Source organism: Taeniopygia guttata, chromosome Z (genome assembly GCF_048771995.1).
Source record: "Taeniopygia guttata chromosome Z, bTaeGut7.mat, whole genome shotgun sequence".
Taxonomy (NCBI): domain Eukaryota; kingdom Metazoa; phylum Chordata; class Aves; order Passeriformes; family Estrildidae; genus Taeniopygia; species Taeniopygia guttata.
The window spans coordinates 49,728,357-49,741,945 of record NC_133063.1 but is presented as its reverse complement, the minus strand read 5'-3'; the positions used below and the strand labels follow the sequence as shown (position 1 = coordinate 49,741,945).

General features: G+C 35.2%; 1 protein-coding gene across 6 annotated transcripts in view; it reads right to left on the bottom strand.

The window, feature by feature from the left end:
• Nucleotides 1–13,589, bottom strand: part of NIPBL (NIPBL cohesin loading factor) — a 158,749-nt gene that overhangs the window by 20,421 nt on the left and 124,739 nt on the right. For all 6 annotated transcript variants that reach the window (XM_072921996.1, XM_072921997.1, XM_072921998.1 and 3 more), the window contains 13 exons: nucleotides 12,348–12,579; nucleotides 11,530–11,681; nucleotides 10,741–10,821; nucleotides 9,563–9,663; nucleotides 8,417–8,555; nucleotides 8,171–8,253; nucleotides 7,013–7,145; nucleotides 6,038–6,181; nucleotides 2,416–2,505; nucleotides 1,977–2,191; nucleotides 1,774–1,876; nucleotides 804–902; nucleotides 566–712 (listed from right to left, as the gene is read on the bottom strand). In XM_072921996.1, the coding sequence (XP_072778097.1) occupies nucleotides 566–712; nucleotides 804–902; nucleotides 1,774–1,876; nucleotides 1,977–2,191; nucleotides 2,416–2,505; nucleotides 6,038–6,181; nucleotides 7,013–7,145; nucleotides 8,171–8,253; nucleotides 8,417–8,555; nucleotides 9,563–9,663; nucleotides 10,741–10,821; nucleotides 11,530–11,681; nucleotides 12,348–12,579 (1,719 nt within the window). The remainder of the gene's footprint in view (nucleotides 1–565; nucleotides 713–803; nucleotides 903–1,773; nucleotides 1,877–1,976; nucleotides 2,192–2,415; nucleotides 2,506–6,037; nucleotides 6,182–7,012; nucleotides 7,146–8,170; nucleotides 8,254–8,416; nucleotides 8,556–9,562; nucleotides 9,664–10,740; nucleotides 10,822–11,529; nucleotides 11,682–12,347; nucleotides 12,580–13,589) is intronic.

The window sequence follows — 13,589 nt, the reverse complement described above, 5'->3', positions numbered from 1 at the left end:
ATGCCTGGTATATAACCCAGGGGGAGTTATTAGAAAGCACAGTAAATCTAGGTTTGGGAACGGTGCTCTGGCATTGGTCAGCAGATGGTGAGCAACTGCTTTGTGCACCAATGGTTTGTTTCCTTTCTATTATCATTATTTATATTTTTATTGTATTTTACTTTCTTTTTAATTATTAAATATTCTTATCTCAACATGTAAAGTTACTGCAATCCTTCTGGCTTATTCCACCAGGGTCGGGGCAAGAGATGCAGGGGTTGAAGTGAGCAGCTGCATGGTGTGTGCAAAACTTCTATTTGGGCTTAAAGCATGACACAGCTAATTTGAGCACTAATAATGGAATCAAAAGGAATATAGCCCTGGTCTTGATGCTGTGTGACTTTCTGTAGAAGTTCACCTTTCAACATAATAAAGCATCCCTAGAAGCAAGTGGTGCATTTTACAAGGTAGTCCCTAAAAGCATGATGGCTCACCATTCAAACAATTCCAATTTATTAAACAGGTCAGTTAAAAGCAAATTTTCCAATGCCACTTATTTTACCATAAATACCACAAGTCATCGTACCAATATTCTTTCAATCAGCATGTCATAATACTGCTCAGCAAGCTGAGGACGACAGAGCACAAATCGTCCAAGCAGCTCCACCGCTGCTTCTCTTACACTAGTGGAGTTATCCATTAGCCGCCCATGAACTCCTCGTTGCATATCCAGCTAAAAAGAACAGATGAAAAAAAGATTCAGAGTAAGAAATAAAGATTTATTTTAAGGGTGACACGTGCATGGTAGATATTTTCTTTTTTACCCTGGCTAGAATGCTGGGGTCTACAGCAACAACCTCAGACAAACACTTCATGGCTTTTGTTCGAACAGCAATTGCATTTTCACCAAGTACACGCAGAATCTAGAAGAGAACAAAAACACAGATTCAATTGTTTTGGGAAGGTACCAAGTAATACTTAAGAGCAAAAATGTAGCATAATAATATGCAAATAATATTATTAAAATAATAATAACTAAAAGCTGAGTTTATCTTCTCACAGAACTAAAAGGTGCACGTAAGTGATGTTTCATGGCACTGAAAACTGAACATGGATATTTACCATGATTTGCTACTTCTCTAAAATTGCTTATAAGGTTCTTAAATTTAAATTCTACTTTTGTCACTCAGTTGTGGCTTTCATCATGGCTCTTGAACACCAAAGTTGGACAAGGGCACTCTAAGAATGGGTCTGTATGCAGATCAATTTAAGTAGTGCAACCTAAACTAGTACTGAATTTCAAAGATGGCACTGTGCCAGTGTTAGTGCCCTTCTCCCAGAAAAAGCAAGAAACTACACTGGTCAAACAGCAGGTTCCAAAGTGACAGCAATGTGCACTGCAAACAACTGGCCAATCTGGCTTTTACTTTCAAATCAAATTAAGCTCAATTTCATAAGTTAATCTTACCAGAGGAATAAACATCTTACAGAAGTTGTGAAAATTATTTCAACATTTTGTAATGATTCTCCTACTGTGCGCATACAGTGATTTGGCCATAACCATAAATGAATAAATCAAATAATGCGTGCACATTATAACATACAAAACACATGCAAAAAAAAGAAACGTAATCACTTTTGCCATCAACAGAGAATATGAAAGCACATGGTGTTATCATGGCCTATAAATTCCCCTGCTCAACAATGGACAGATAATAGTATATGGCTGTGAAAGTGTTTGGAAGCAGAATCAGACTGTGTCTCACTGTACTAACACTTCCAGTCACAGTTTACCTGTGTCAAATAAATATCGAAGCTCTGGGCAAACGGCCTCATAGAGGCCAAGTAGCGAACAATCAAACATGCATCTTCATAGTCCACAGTATCAGAATTCATCCTGAAATAAATTCCATGCGTTAATCAGGACATGTTCACAAAAAATTATTTAAAACATCAAATGCGTGGCTAATAAAGAAGAAAGTGGTACTGAAACATACTTTAATGTACTGAACTGAGATGGAGCAGTTTTAATGATGCTGCGAAGAAACTTTTTGCGACTTTCCGCTCTGTGCATGATTTGTCCTGTGGTCTCAACATCTTTTGCATGATGAGTTCCTTCAGATGAATCCTCATCCTTCTGAGATTTAATTGCTTTTTCTGTCTCCATAGTTGTATCACGGAACCACTGAGCTACATAAAACTTCCGAGAAAACTGGAGAAATACGGCAGGATGAACAGAAAAAGAAAATTAACATATTTATAATGAGATTTAGGGAATCTAATGCATCAACATTATTTTGGAAAACACAATCAACAGTATATGTAAGGGTGACAATTTAACTGAAGCACTCATATATATAATCAAAAAAATTTTCTTCAGCACATGTTACTGAAATTATTTATAAACATTCTTGATGAAAGAAAGCTGAAATTTACCACTAATGAAGCATCAATTTCTGTGTTCTCATCCAGATAATCTAGTAAAGCCTTTTGCAGCTGTTGAATTTCATCATCCCCTCCTGAAACCTGTTAGAAGTAGAAAGATAGTAATAAACAAGACTATTGCACAGTCATAATTACCCATCTGAAAATCTGCATGTCCACATATGAAATACATTGAAGTCAGTTGTTTGCACAATTGCACAGCATTAGTAATTTTTTAACCAATTAGTTACAAAGTAAAAAAAACATTACAAGTAGAATAAGACTGGTTTTAAAACAAACTGACTGATTTGGTTCATTTTCTTTCTATGATCTTGCATGAGGACCCTCTGTCACAGAAAAATAAAAAAGGGCGAAACCCAGAAAACACCTTTATGTCCTCAATATTACACTGAAACACCCAGGTTCTTGCAGTTGCTGATGTTACAGCAGAAAAAGGTATTATTCTTTTACTCCAAAATGAATGAGTTGAAGAGTTGAAAGCATGCCTACAAGACACATAATACTGATTAAGTATATAATACTGATTAGGTTTACGTATACACACACATATATATATATAAATACTTTGATGTGCAAATTGTGAGTAGAAATTCTGGCTTGTGACAAACCTGAAATTCTGTAGATAACTGGCTTAATACAAGGGGTGCTTGATGCTTAACTGCCTAACTATTATCAAACAAATTAAAATCCCAGAAAAAAACCAAAGAGAAACCGTGAATCCTTTAAAAAATAATATTCAATAATCAAAATGAAAGTAGAAGAATAATTTCTGGCTTTAAATTCTCCATCCAGAAAAAAAATTTTCTTCTCAGCAATAGAAGTTCTAACTTAAAACTATCTTCAGTTCTGTACTTGACATGTATGCAGCATGTAACATAGCTTGCAAGCATCAGCAAGCAGAGAAAGGTAACATTAACAAGTACAAAACATCTGTGTATCAGGAGATAAACTAATGAAAAGCATGCCCAAGTGTTCAAATAAACTAGACAACCTATTTCTAAAAAGAAAATACTGCTTGAAAATGTCAAAACAGAATAGATTTTCCTCTCAAATGTATTCTATGAATCATGGGTCCAAACCACAGCAGGGAGCACTATATGCATTTATCAACCATTGACTAATATCGTGGTAATGATATCAGAGTGCAGTAGAAAATATCCAACAGAAGTATTCAATTTAGCAGGGAAGGAAAATCTGTAGAGTTGTGAGCTAATTTCTGAATAATTAGCTTATAATTTAAGTTTCTGGTGACAACAGCTAATAGGTTTTCTTATTTTCTTGCCATATGACCAGGAAAGTGAAGTTCAGCTGTGCTGTATACATTGTTGTTCTCTTACAAATTTACAAGTAACACAACAATCTGCCCTGACTGATGGTATTGTATAGAACACGCTTTCCATGATGCATGGATTGTACTGTCTACCATTACTGATGTTAAGTTTCCTGAGAAATTGAAAAAAAATAAATGTTTTAACACTTAATTGCCCACAACAATTTTATTTTCTGCAGATGCCAGTGCCTAGAAGCTACCTGATCCTGTAAAAACCTGAAACCAAACAGAAAAATTCAGGTCACTGCTCAGGTATATATCTTTCTAGAATATTTTTCAATACTATTGCAATTTCTGAGGATAAAAAAAGAGAAAAGGATTCTTCTGAAATACTTACTAAGTATAATGTAAAAATGTCAGAATCACTGTCAACAGAGGAGAACTGTAATCCCTTATCATACAAATGTATAAATTGTATTATGCCATAGACATAAATATTTGACACTGTATGTTGTAGAATATTCTAACAGAAAGAAATGATGGGAAGAATCAGCCTCATAAAGGAGTAGATGACTTTTACTCTTTAATTGAATGCTTGAAAAGTATAGGAGTTTTTCCTTCAATATAAATCAAATGGTCATTATAAAATATGTGTAGTAGGCCTGTAGTCTTTCAGGGAAGTGGAAGGGAAATCCTGACAACAGTTCAGAAAGAAACTTATAGTGTCCATAAGAAAAATGTAAGTCCTCATTTTGTAAATGGGCACACGGGAGATGAGATTTTCTCATGTACTGTATAGAGCCCAAATGTATACTCTGCTTTAGCATATGTTGCCACTCCTGTAGATTTTGAGCAGCATTAGCAGAAATCCAAATACAGACTCTCTAATTAAAGACTTTGCATGCCTGGTTTTGGTAGTGAGGGGGGCTACAGGGGTGGCTTCTGTGAGAAGCTGCCAGAAGCTTCTTCTATGTCCAGCAGAGCCAGTCCCTGCTGACTCCAAAGATGGAGGCGCTGCTAGCCAAGGCTAGGCTTATTAGAGATGGTGGCAATGTCTCTGAGATAACATATTTTAGAAGAAATAACAAAAACGTTATTGTTCAGATGTAATTGTGACCAGGCATGTTAGAGGAAGAGTCCTGCAGACACAAGGCCAGTGAAGGAGGAGGGGGAGGAAATGCTCCAGACACTGGAACTGAGATTCCTCTGCAGCCCCTGGAGGAGCAACACCAGAGCAGGTGGGTGCCTGAGGGAGCCTGCGAGCCTGTGGGAGACCTGTGGGAAGAGGGCCCTGCTCCCAGGCTGGAGCAGCCTGAAGTCCCTGAAGGACTGCAACCCACAGAAGAGTGACCCACTGCTGCAGTGTTTGAGGGCTGCTGTTGCCCATGGGATGGACTCACACTGCAGTAATTTGCAGGGGGCTGCTGTCCATGAGATGGAGCCATGCTGGAGATGTTCATGGAGAACTGTCTCCAGTGGGAGGGACCCCACGGTGCAGCAGGGGAATGACTCCTCCTCTCCCTCAGCAGCAAGAGAAGCCCAGGTGATGAACTGACCACAATCCCTATTCCCTGTCTCCTTGCACTGCTGGGGTAGGAAGTAGCAGGAAGGAGGGAATAGGGTGGGAAAGGTGTTTCTAAGGGTTAATTTGACTTCTCATTATCCTGCTCTGATTTTGTTAACAATAAATTCAAATTCATTTCAGGCTCTAAGTTGAGCCTGTTTTGCCTGTGATGGTATTTGGTGAGTGATCTGTCCTGGTCCTAATCTCAACCCATGGACCCTTCCTTACATTTTCTCTCCTCTATGCAGCTGCAGAGAGGAGTCACAGCAGCTTGGGTGAGGGTCTGGCATCTGGCCAGCATCAACCCACTACAGACACACATGCAAGTTCAGGGAAAAACACCAAACCACGCCCAAAACATCACATTACACCACGTAAAAACTAGACCTGCAAGACTAATAGATTAACTCTCTGAAGTATGTATTTGAGCTCCAGAAGCTCAGGTTCCACTTTGCAATAGCGAATGCGGGTTCATATGTATTTTTAAGGCCTCTTAAGATAGAATCCAACTGTTACTCCATTATTTCCTCAGTATTGTCACAAGAAAACGGACGAACCACTGTACTTAATTAATTTATAGGATCTCTACAGAAATGGTGCAATCCTTTTGCACATGAGTTAACAAATTTGATACTTATAAATTGTGTATATTTGATTCAGAAACCTAAACAGTGAATTAAGACTGATTCTCCATAATGTCAATTTTTAAAGTATGTTTAAAAATTTCAAGCATTTGAATGGATGGATCTCCATCTGGCTGTCATGGATGTCTCACACACCTGTTTGAGGATTCTGGCTAAAGATCCTTGATCCATTTTGCTAGTGACTGCATCTTTCCTCAGTCTTGCTGCTACAGTTCCAAGATAGTCAAGAGATGCAACTCTTAATGCCATTTCTGTGGATTTGTTACTGAACTGGTGAACCTAAAAAAAACAGAACAGACATTTAAAAATAAATATTTATTTATGCCACAGAGATTCTTCTCACAAAAGATTACTTTCCCTTATTAAAATTTCAATCTAACTTCCATATTGCACAAAATTACATAACTTACTATTACATCACACATATATTACTTACTTTATATAAGTATTTCTTCCTTATTGAGTCTCTCTCGCTCTACAGATATGTCTGTCAGAGTTTTTAAAATGCATTTTTATTACACAAATTGGACAACTAGCATAGTGGGTCTTCAACAGCAGAGATTTTAAGCACCATAATGCTACCTCCTCATTATTCCCACAAATATAAAGCTACGTTTTACCAAGAACAAGATCTTACAGTACTTTTTAAGAAGCAGCTCAAGAGCAACACTCAAAAAACACACTAACACAAGCATTCCCATTCTGTAAAATGCCACAAGCATTTGCTGTAGTTGTAAAAAACCAAACCAGTGAGTTGTTTTCTGATTCTGTGCTAAGGGAATAGTCCAGAGAAGAGACGCAATATGTATAATTACAGCTCTTAGTCTGACTTTACTCCAAATAAATACATGCACTGATAAGATGCTATGAAATGACACTTTTTAATATTGAAAATGTAATAAATTTTTAACAAGTTCCATATGATTGATTCTCTAACCAAAATTCTATTATTTATGTATTGCATAGTAATACTACATGCAAGGAAAACCTTAATATGCTGCATGTCAACAATCAGCATTCTTACAGTAGTAGTGTCTATTTAGAAGAAATAAGCAAGTTTTCATTGTCATAAGAAATTAATTCGTATAGTTAAAAATAAGAATCCCTTACCAGTAGCCTTCCTAGTAAGCTGAGTAGCAATTCTGCAGCTGGCCATTCTGGTTTATTGACTGTTGAAAGAAGATCTTGAATAAAGTTCTCAAATAGTGGCCTGTAATCTTCCTCCCCTTGTTTACTGCCACACCTGTTAACAAGAAAATGCTTTTTGTAAGCAAATTTAACAGTCATATAAAGTTTTTATTCTGATATAAACAGAAGTAATTCTATGTTTAATCAGAAAAAACAGTTTTATGCAATTACAAGAAAACAAATCTGAAATACTAGCAGAAAATTTGTTTTATTTGTTTGTAGAGAAATTGCTTAAACAGCTATACCTCCAAGTTGTGCTGGAAATAAAGCAACTAATCCATGACAGCAGAATTTTGTTGTTAACATTTTTATTTTTAGGTTTGCTTTAAAGTCTGTATTAACTTGGATAGACGAAGTAGGTAGAGTTATTAAAATGAAGCTAGAGTAGGATATTTAAGAGTTGGTATGTTTATATTCTTTAAGCTTGACTTTGTTTATCTGATAGTGATAGGTTAGAATCAGAATGCTAAAAAAACACCAGCCAACCAACCAACAAACCAAATCAACAACAAAAAGCCACCAAAAGTTAATATACCTGATACTTTTTGACTTCTGTGTATCATCCCTATGTTTAACATCAGATGCATGCAATTGCTAGATGGCTTATTAAATAGCTTTTCAGTATAAATTAATACAATAGAAACCTAAAGACTTGCTCTTTGAAATCCTATAGTTAATTTAGGTACATTTTTTATTCCTTTTTGAGATAGTGACACTCTTAACTTCAGCTCAGTGAAAGTAATTCCTAGGATTTTTATATCTGATGACCAAATTAGTATGATTTCACCACTAAAATATTTGTTCAGCCTTCTCTTCCAAGCTTCAGGTAAGTTAGAGGCCCATAATAAAGAAATCCTACATGAACTGTGAAACAGCTTCTTAAATGTATGAACAATACTCTGCAGAATTTCTCTTCTATAAACATTTTTGTCAAGGCAAGAAGCTCTCTTAGGCCTTTATAAGGTATATTGTTATAAATAACTTTATGAATAGGCATTTATTACTGTTCAATGGTCAGGTTTTAAAGTATTCATTTGGAGTTGGGTTTATCAATAGACTAAAGAATGCAACAGTACTTACTTCTTAAGAAAAATAGAAAGGAAGTTCTGTGCTGTCCTCATGGCTGTTTCATATGAGTTAGTAATAAGCACATCTTGATCCACCTAAAAATAACAAGATACATTTGTCTATTATCTCAGCATAGATCTATGATTTCCAGATCAGCATTTCTTATGCATCAAAAAATTACAGCATACCTAAAATTACAATGCTTACAATCACATTTCTGCACATATATATAAAAAAAGGCTTTTAAAAGTATCTTACTTTCTTGTTTGATTCCTCCTCTGAATTAGAATCCTTTTCTGCTGATGGTAAGTGCACCACACACTGAATAAGTTGCAGAACTAGTGCTGTTACCATCTGAATGTACATAGGCTCTCCATCAGTGTCACTGCTGTTTAACCTGTTTATAACAAAAGACAGTTTTAACACTAGAAGTAAACAAAAAAGACAAAATACAAGAAAAATTTTTGCTCCTAAATAGTATCTTTCAAAAATTATTTGAAAGGTGGATATTTCACAGCTAGAAATCCACATTCTAGACATTAATCTATTAATTTGCTTCTTTTTATGCAGTGTAACATTTGACCTAACGAAACCAGTAAGTATTGTTCTTGCACAGAAGAGGTGAACTGAAACAACACACAGTTCACTGGCTGAAGCAGCTACAGCAATATTTAATAAAACAAACATCTACCTGTTAAAATACTTAATAATAAACTTATTATGCATAATATCATGTTCTCTCCAATACAGTGCAACAAAACACACCAAACTATTGCTGTAATATTTTTTCTGTAGTGTTTAATGTATGTGAAATGTATAGGACTTTCAGAAAAGCAAAAATAATGACCATGACCCACAGTAACTTTGACAAGGGCTACACCTACAATACTCTGCAGAAGCATTGCATACTATGAACTTCATCAGGCAACTGTCTTAAGTTGATAAAAAAACTGTGTTTCTCCCTGATGTAACCTCAGAAATAGTATGAGTTTACTGCCCATACACACACCAACACCACCTTATTGCTACACTTAACAACATCTAAAGGTGGTAAACTCTGACATATGAGAGGATATGGATATGAAACTGATACATTCCTCTGAGTGTATCGTCAAAGCAATTCAGCCAGATTTAGCAATGAAGAAATTATGTAACTCCATACAAACAGAATTAAAGAACTGACCAACAAAAAGTAATCCTCAACACACACTAACATTAAACTCATTCACATTCTTAGTGAGAAAAATAATGTTTCAATTATTTTTGCAAGTAGGCACTAAAGTGATAGCATAAAATTGAGCAATTATTACAAGGCTTTTGTCAAACAATTTGTTTTGAAATCTCAACCTGCAAAAAACTATAAATGCTATAGTCTACAAGTTATTAATTTACATCAGAAGTTACCTGAAGTTTCTCAAACTCCTTTTGCTAGTTGGCAGTCGTGCAAGGGAAGTGAAAATTTCTTCTAATATTAACTGTCTGTGTTTTTCATACCGGGAGAACACCTATTTAATATTTACAGGATTATTAGACAATGATTTATTGTTACACAAAATATAGCTTTTAAAATATATTGTAAATAATTATATGACAGCATACACTTCACATGACACTTCAATAAATTACAATTCACCTTATTGTTAATGAGTTGCTTTCTCAATGCAAGCATTTCTGTAAAACATACATTAAAACTTTTCCAAATAGAAAATTAAAAAAAAAATTTTTATATAACACAAATGTGTAATAGGTCTTGAAAATGTCTTCCATTTAAAGTATTTTTGTCAATGGTATAACACACTATATTGGAAAGTCAAACAGTATAATACTAAGTTTTTGCACTTAGTATTTATTTCTCTAAGAACAAAGAAAAACACTGTTGTAACACAATTTACATGAACATATGTAGGTTGTAGAGTACAGCTTTACTTCATATGCCAGGCTTTAATGTTGATGCCCGACATATGTTCTTTCAATTTACAGAATCAGCACTGTTGATTTTGCCTCCCCTTTTGGGCAAAATACTGAAGTATATAATTCTTACAATAATTAAAATCTCCCACTTGAACAAGGACATTTGTGTTCCACTACATTCTTCCTGAAATAATATTTTACCTATCCTGTGAGTTTTTCAGATAGCCACCTCTTCTGAGGAAAAGAATTAATTCTATTATACAGAAATACCATACTATTTTTATGACTTATTGCATAAGTTCAAATTGGAACATAGGAAATAATGAAAACCACATAGCTAGGATTAAAGATTTTTAAAAAAAGAGATTTCTTAAAATAAAAAAGGGACAGGTAAGAGGAAGGAGTTTGTGTTTACACTTTAACTGACAAATCAAAATTAAGAAGCTTCTTGCTTCAAGTAGGCAATTTCCTTCTATACAGTACTCAGCAAATAGGGGCAGCTCAGGCAGATACAACACTATTTCCATATTATACCAAACTGCAAAAACATGCAAGAATAACATTAATTCTACACTCCAACTCTCTAACAGAGAGGAAACACAGCCTATGTAAATGCTCTAAGAAATCTCAGCAGGACAGGCACAAGAACCCATAAATTGGAAAGTACTTACTGCAGTCACTAATTTGATGGCACATAACTGTAGCTCACTGACATTTTCTACAAAGAAAGGTGTTATTCCCATCGATGACACCTATCAATGGACAGAAGTTATTTTAAGTATATAGGACTAACATACTGGTACTTAATGCAGTTTCATAAGTTGGTTGTTCCTTCAGCAGGTAAGGCATTCAACAATTACTTAATATTATTTGCAAATAAAGTTATTAAATTAAGACACTGGTCTTATGAGGAGTGGCTGAGGGAGTATCAGACTTTTTAGAGTGGAGGAGAGGAGGCTCCAAGGGAGGCCTTATAGTCCTCTACAACACCCTGAAAGGAGAGTGTAGCCAAGTGAGACTGGTCTCTTCTCCCAGCTAACAACTGACAAGACAAAGGAAATGGGCCATGAGTTGTGCCAGGGATGGTTTAGATTGGATTTTAAATGCGCATGGAAGCAGTTCAGCCAACATCCCCATAGATATTTGAAAGACATGTAGATAGGATGCTTAAGGACATAGTTTAGTGGTGCACTTTGCAGTTCAGACTTCATGTTCTTAAGGGTCTTTTCCAGTGTAAATGGTTCTAGTACTCTATACTCAGTACAATCAGGTTAAACTTTTCTGAAGTGCAGAAGAGAAGATGCAAATGACATACTGCACAACAAACTAGTCACACCGATATTAAGAATACAAAAGCTTGTACTGATTTCAAACTTCATGTCACTGAGACAATTATACTTCACATTTACTCTAGGAAAAGCAAAGCTAACATTTTTGGACAGGAATTCTGAAAAACCTACCTGAAGAATAGTTGTATCAGTGAGAAGCTGTATCTCCAGCAACTCTGACAAACTGCTGACAATGTCACAAACTTTGTTATACAACATCACTATAACTCTTTGCTTGTGGGTGGAACACTTGGCACGTTTTGCTTTTGAACTTAAAACACCACCTAGAAAATAAAATAATTTCAATGTTTCAAATACTAGAAAGATGATCTTCCTCACAAAGAGCCCCTGAAACAACTGCATGACTACAGATTTGCAATAGCAATTTAGAAAAACTACTCAGTAGCACCAATTTGAAAGCAACGATTTCACATGATAAATATTTTTCATAATTACTCTAAATGCTGGACCTGAGACTTTCAGAAAGGATCTTGAATTTGGAGCCACGCATCTGTAGGTATGTGCATGAAAACAAAAGGCTAGAAGTGAAACAGTTTTCCTTGAAACAAATTATATACATGGCTATACATGGCTAGTCATATTTCATATTAGTATGAAATCACTTATTTCAAGACATAATAACTATAAATAAAAGTTCAAACTTCTAAATATTTCAGTCTAAATACATTGGTTACACTGACATTATTACAGTAAACCAAGGTGCTATATGACTAAGTTCTTCAGATGACACATTTCATTGTTTTTTTTACTCTATTTCCATCATCCTCAAACTAACAGTGCATTAATTCAGGATACTGTATGTGATAAGAAAGAACTATCAGTATAAAAGCTGCATACAAAAATCTTATTCCAGAAAGTCATTTACATCATCATACAGTAGATTAACGTTTTATAGCTTTTAATAAGGAAAGCTTTCTTAGCATACTAACCACCATGAGGATCCACTCTATACACAGGATCATACTGAGGATAGAGAGTGTTCTGCAAATGAAATTTTGTGTACTGAATAACTCTTTCTATTACGTCCTCAATATATACAGCTTTAGGCATATTTGGTGATGTCATAATATTGATAGCAGTAAGACAAGCATCAGCAGATTTTGTGACTCTTTCCATAATAAGATCTCGCCATAATCTCTCCTCATCTTCAGTGTCATTATTCTGCAACAGGCAAGAAAAACAGCAGAGTATGAACAAGAAATCAAATTTTTATTCTCACCAAGTAAAAGAAAATAACATTACATAAATATGCTTACATACATTCATGTATAAAATATTGTATTTCCTTTACAATAATTTCTTTTAAAAATCAAGTAATATTTGTTTTACTAGCAACAACTTGGTAATGTCTCTCTAAGCTACTGGTCTTTAAAGTCCTGTATTCTGCATTCCGTTGGAACACAAAGAGGGTGTCTCATTGGGAAGCATTATGAGGGAAGACTGCTGCATGCTCTATTTAAGAGCTGTGTACATTAAGCAAAATCTAATTCCTTAATTCGGTGTTTTCTTCAGTGGTACCAGTTGCTGCTTTGATCCATTTGATTTCTGCCACTAGAGGGAATTCTTATACAAAAAGATTATTCCAATCCATGAAAGTGGACTGTAAGTACCCAAATTTTTTTGCTTCATAGACCAACCTGCCTACTATCAGCCTCTTTATCAAATATGTCCATTTAGATTACCATACGATACTGAGTCTCTGTATTACTGTGTTTATATGAGGTAACCAATACATGAGGTAAAATATGACATCCAGCCTACTTAAATATTGTAATAGCATTATTACACCAAAGCTAGGGAGAATTTCTCATAGTTTCTCTGGTACAGACAGAGCCTCCAGAGAAATAGGGTCTTTACTACCTATATGACACCACACTTCAACACTGTTGGCTTTCCTTGTAAAGATCAGAGGTCGGTGAAAATATTAAAGCACCCTCTGCCTCGGAAAAGTATACTGACATGGAGGTAAGATATCTTCCCTGCACCGTAAAAATAGCAACCTTACCTCTTAGAAGAGACCTTCTTTGCCACAATTATTTGAATAAATTTTAATAATTTTAAGAAAATCTAAAACTTGTTTGGTTTTTTTAGGTTTCTTTTTTTTTAAAGCCGAGTTTGTCTCTGAATTGCAAGCACTGGACAATTTAATTAACTCAATAATTTTGAGTTCT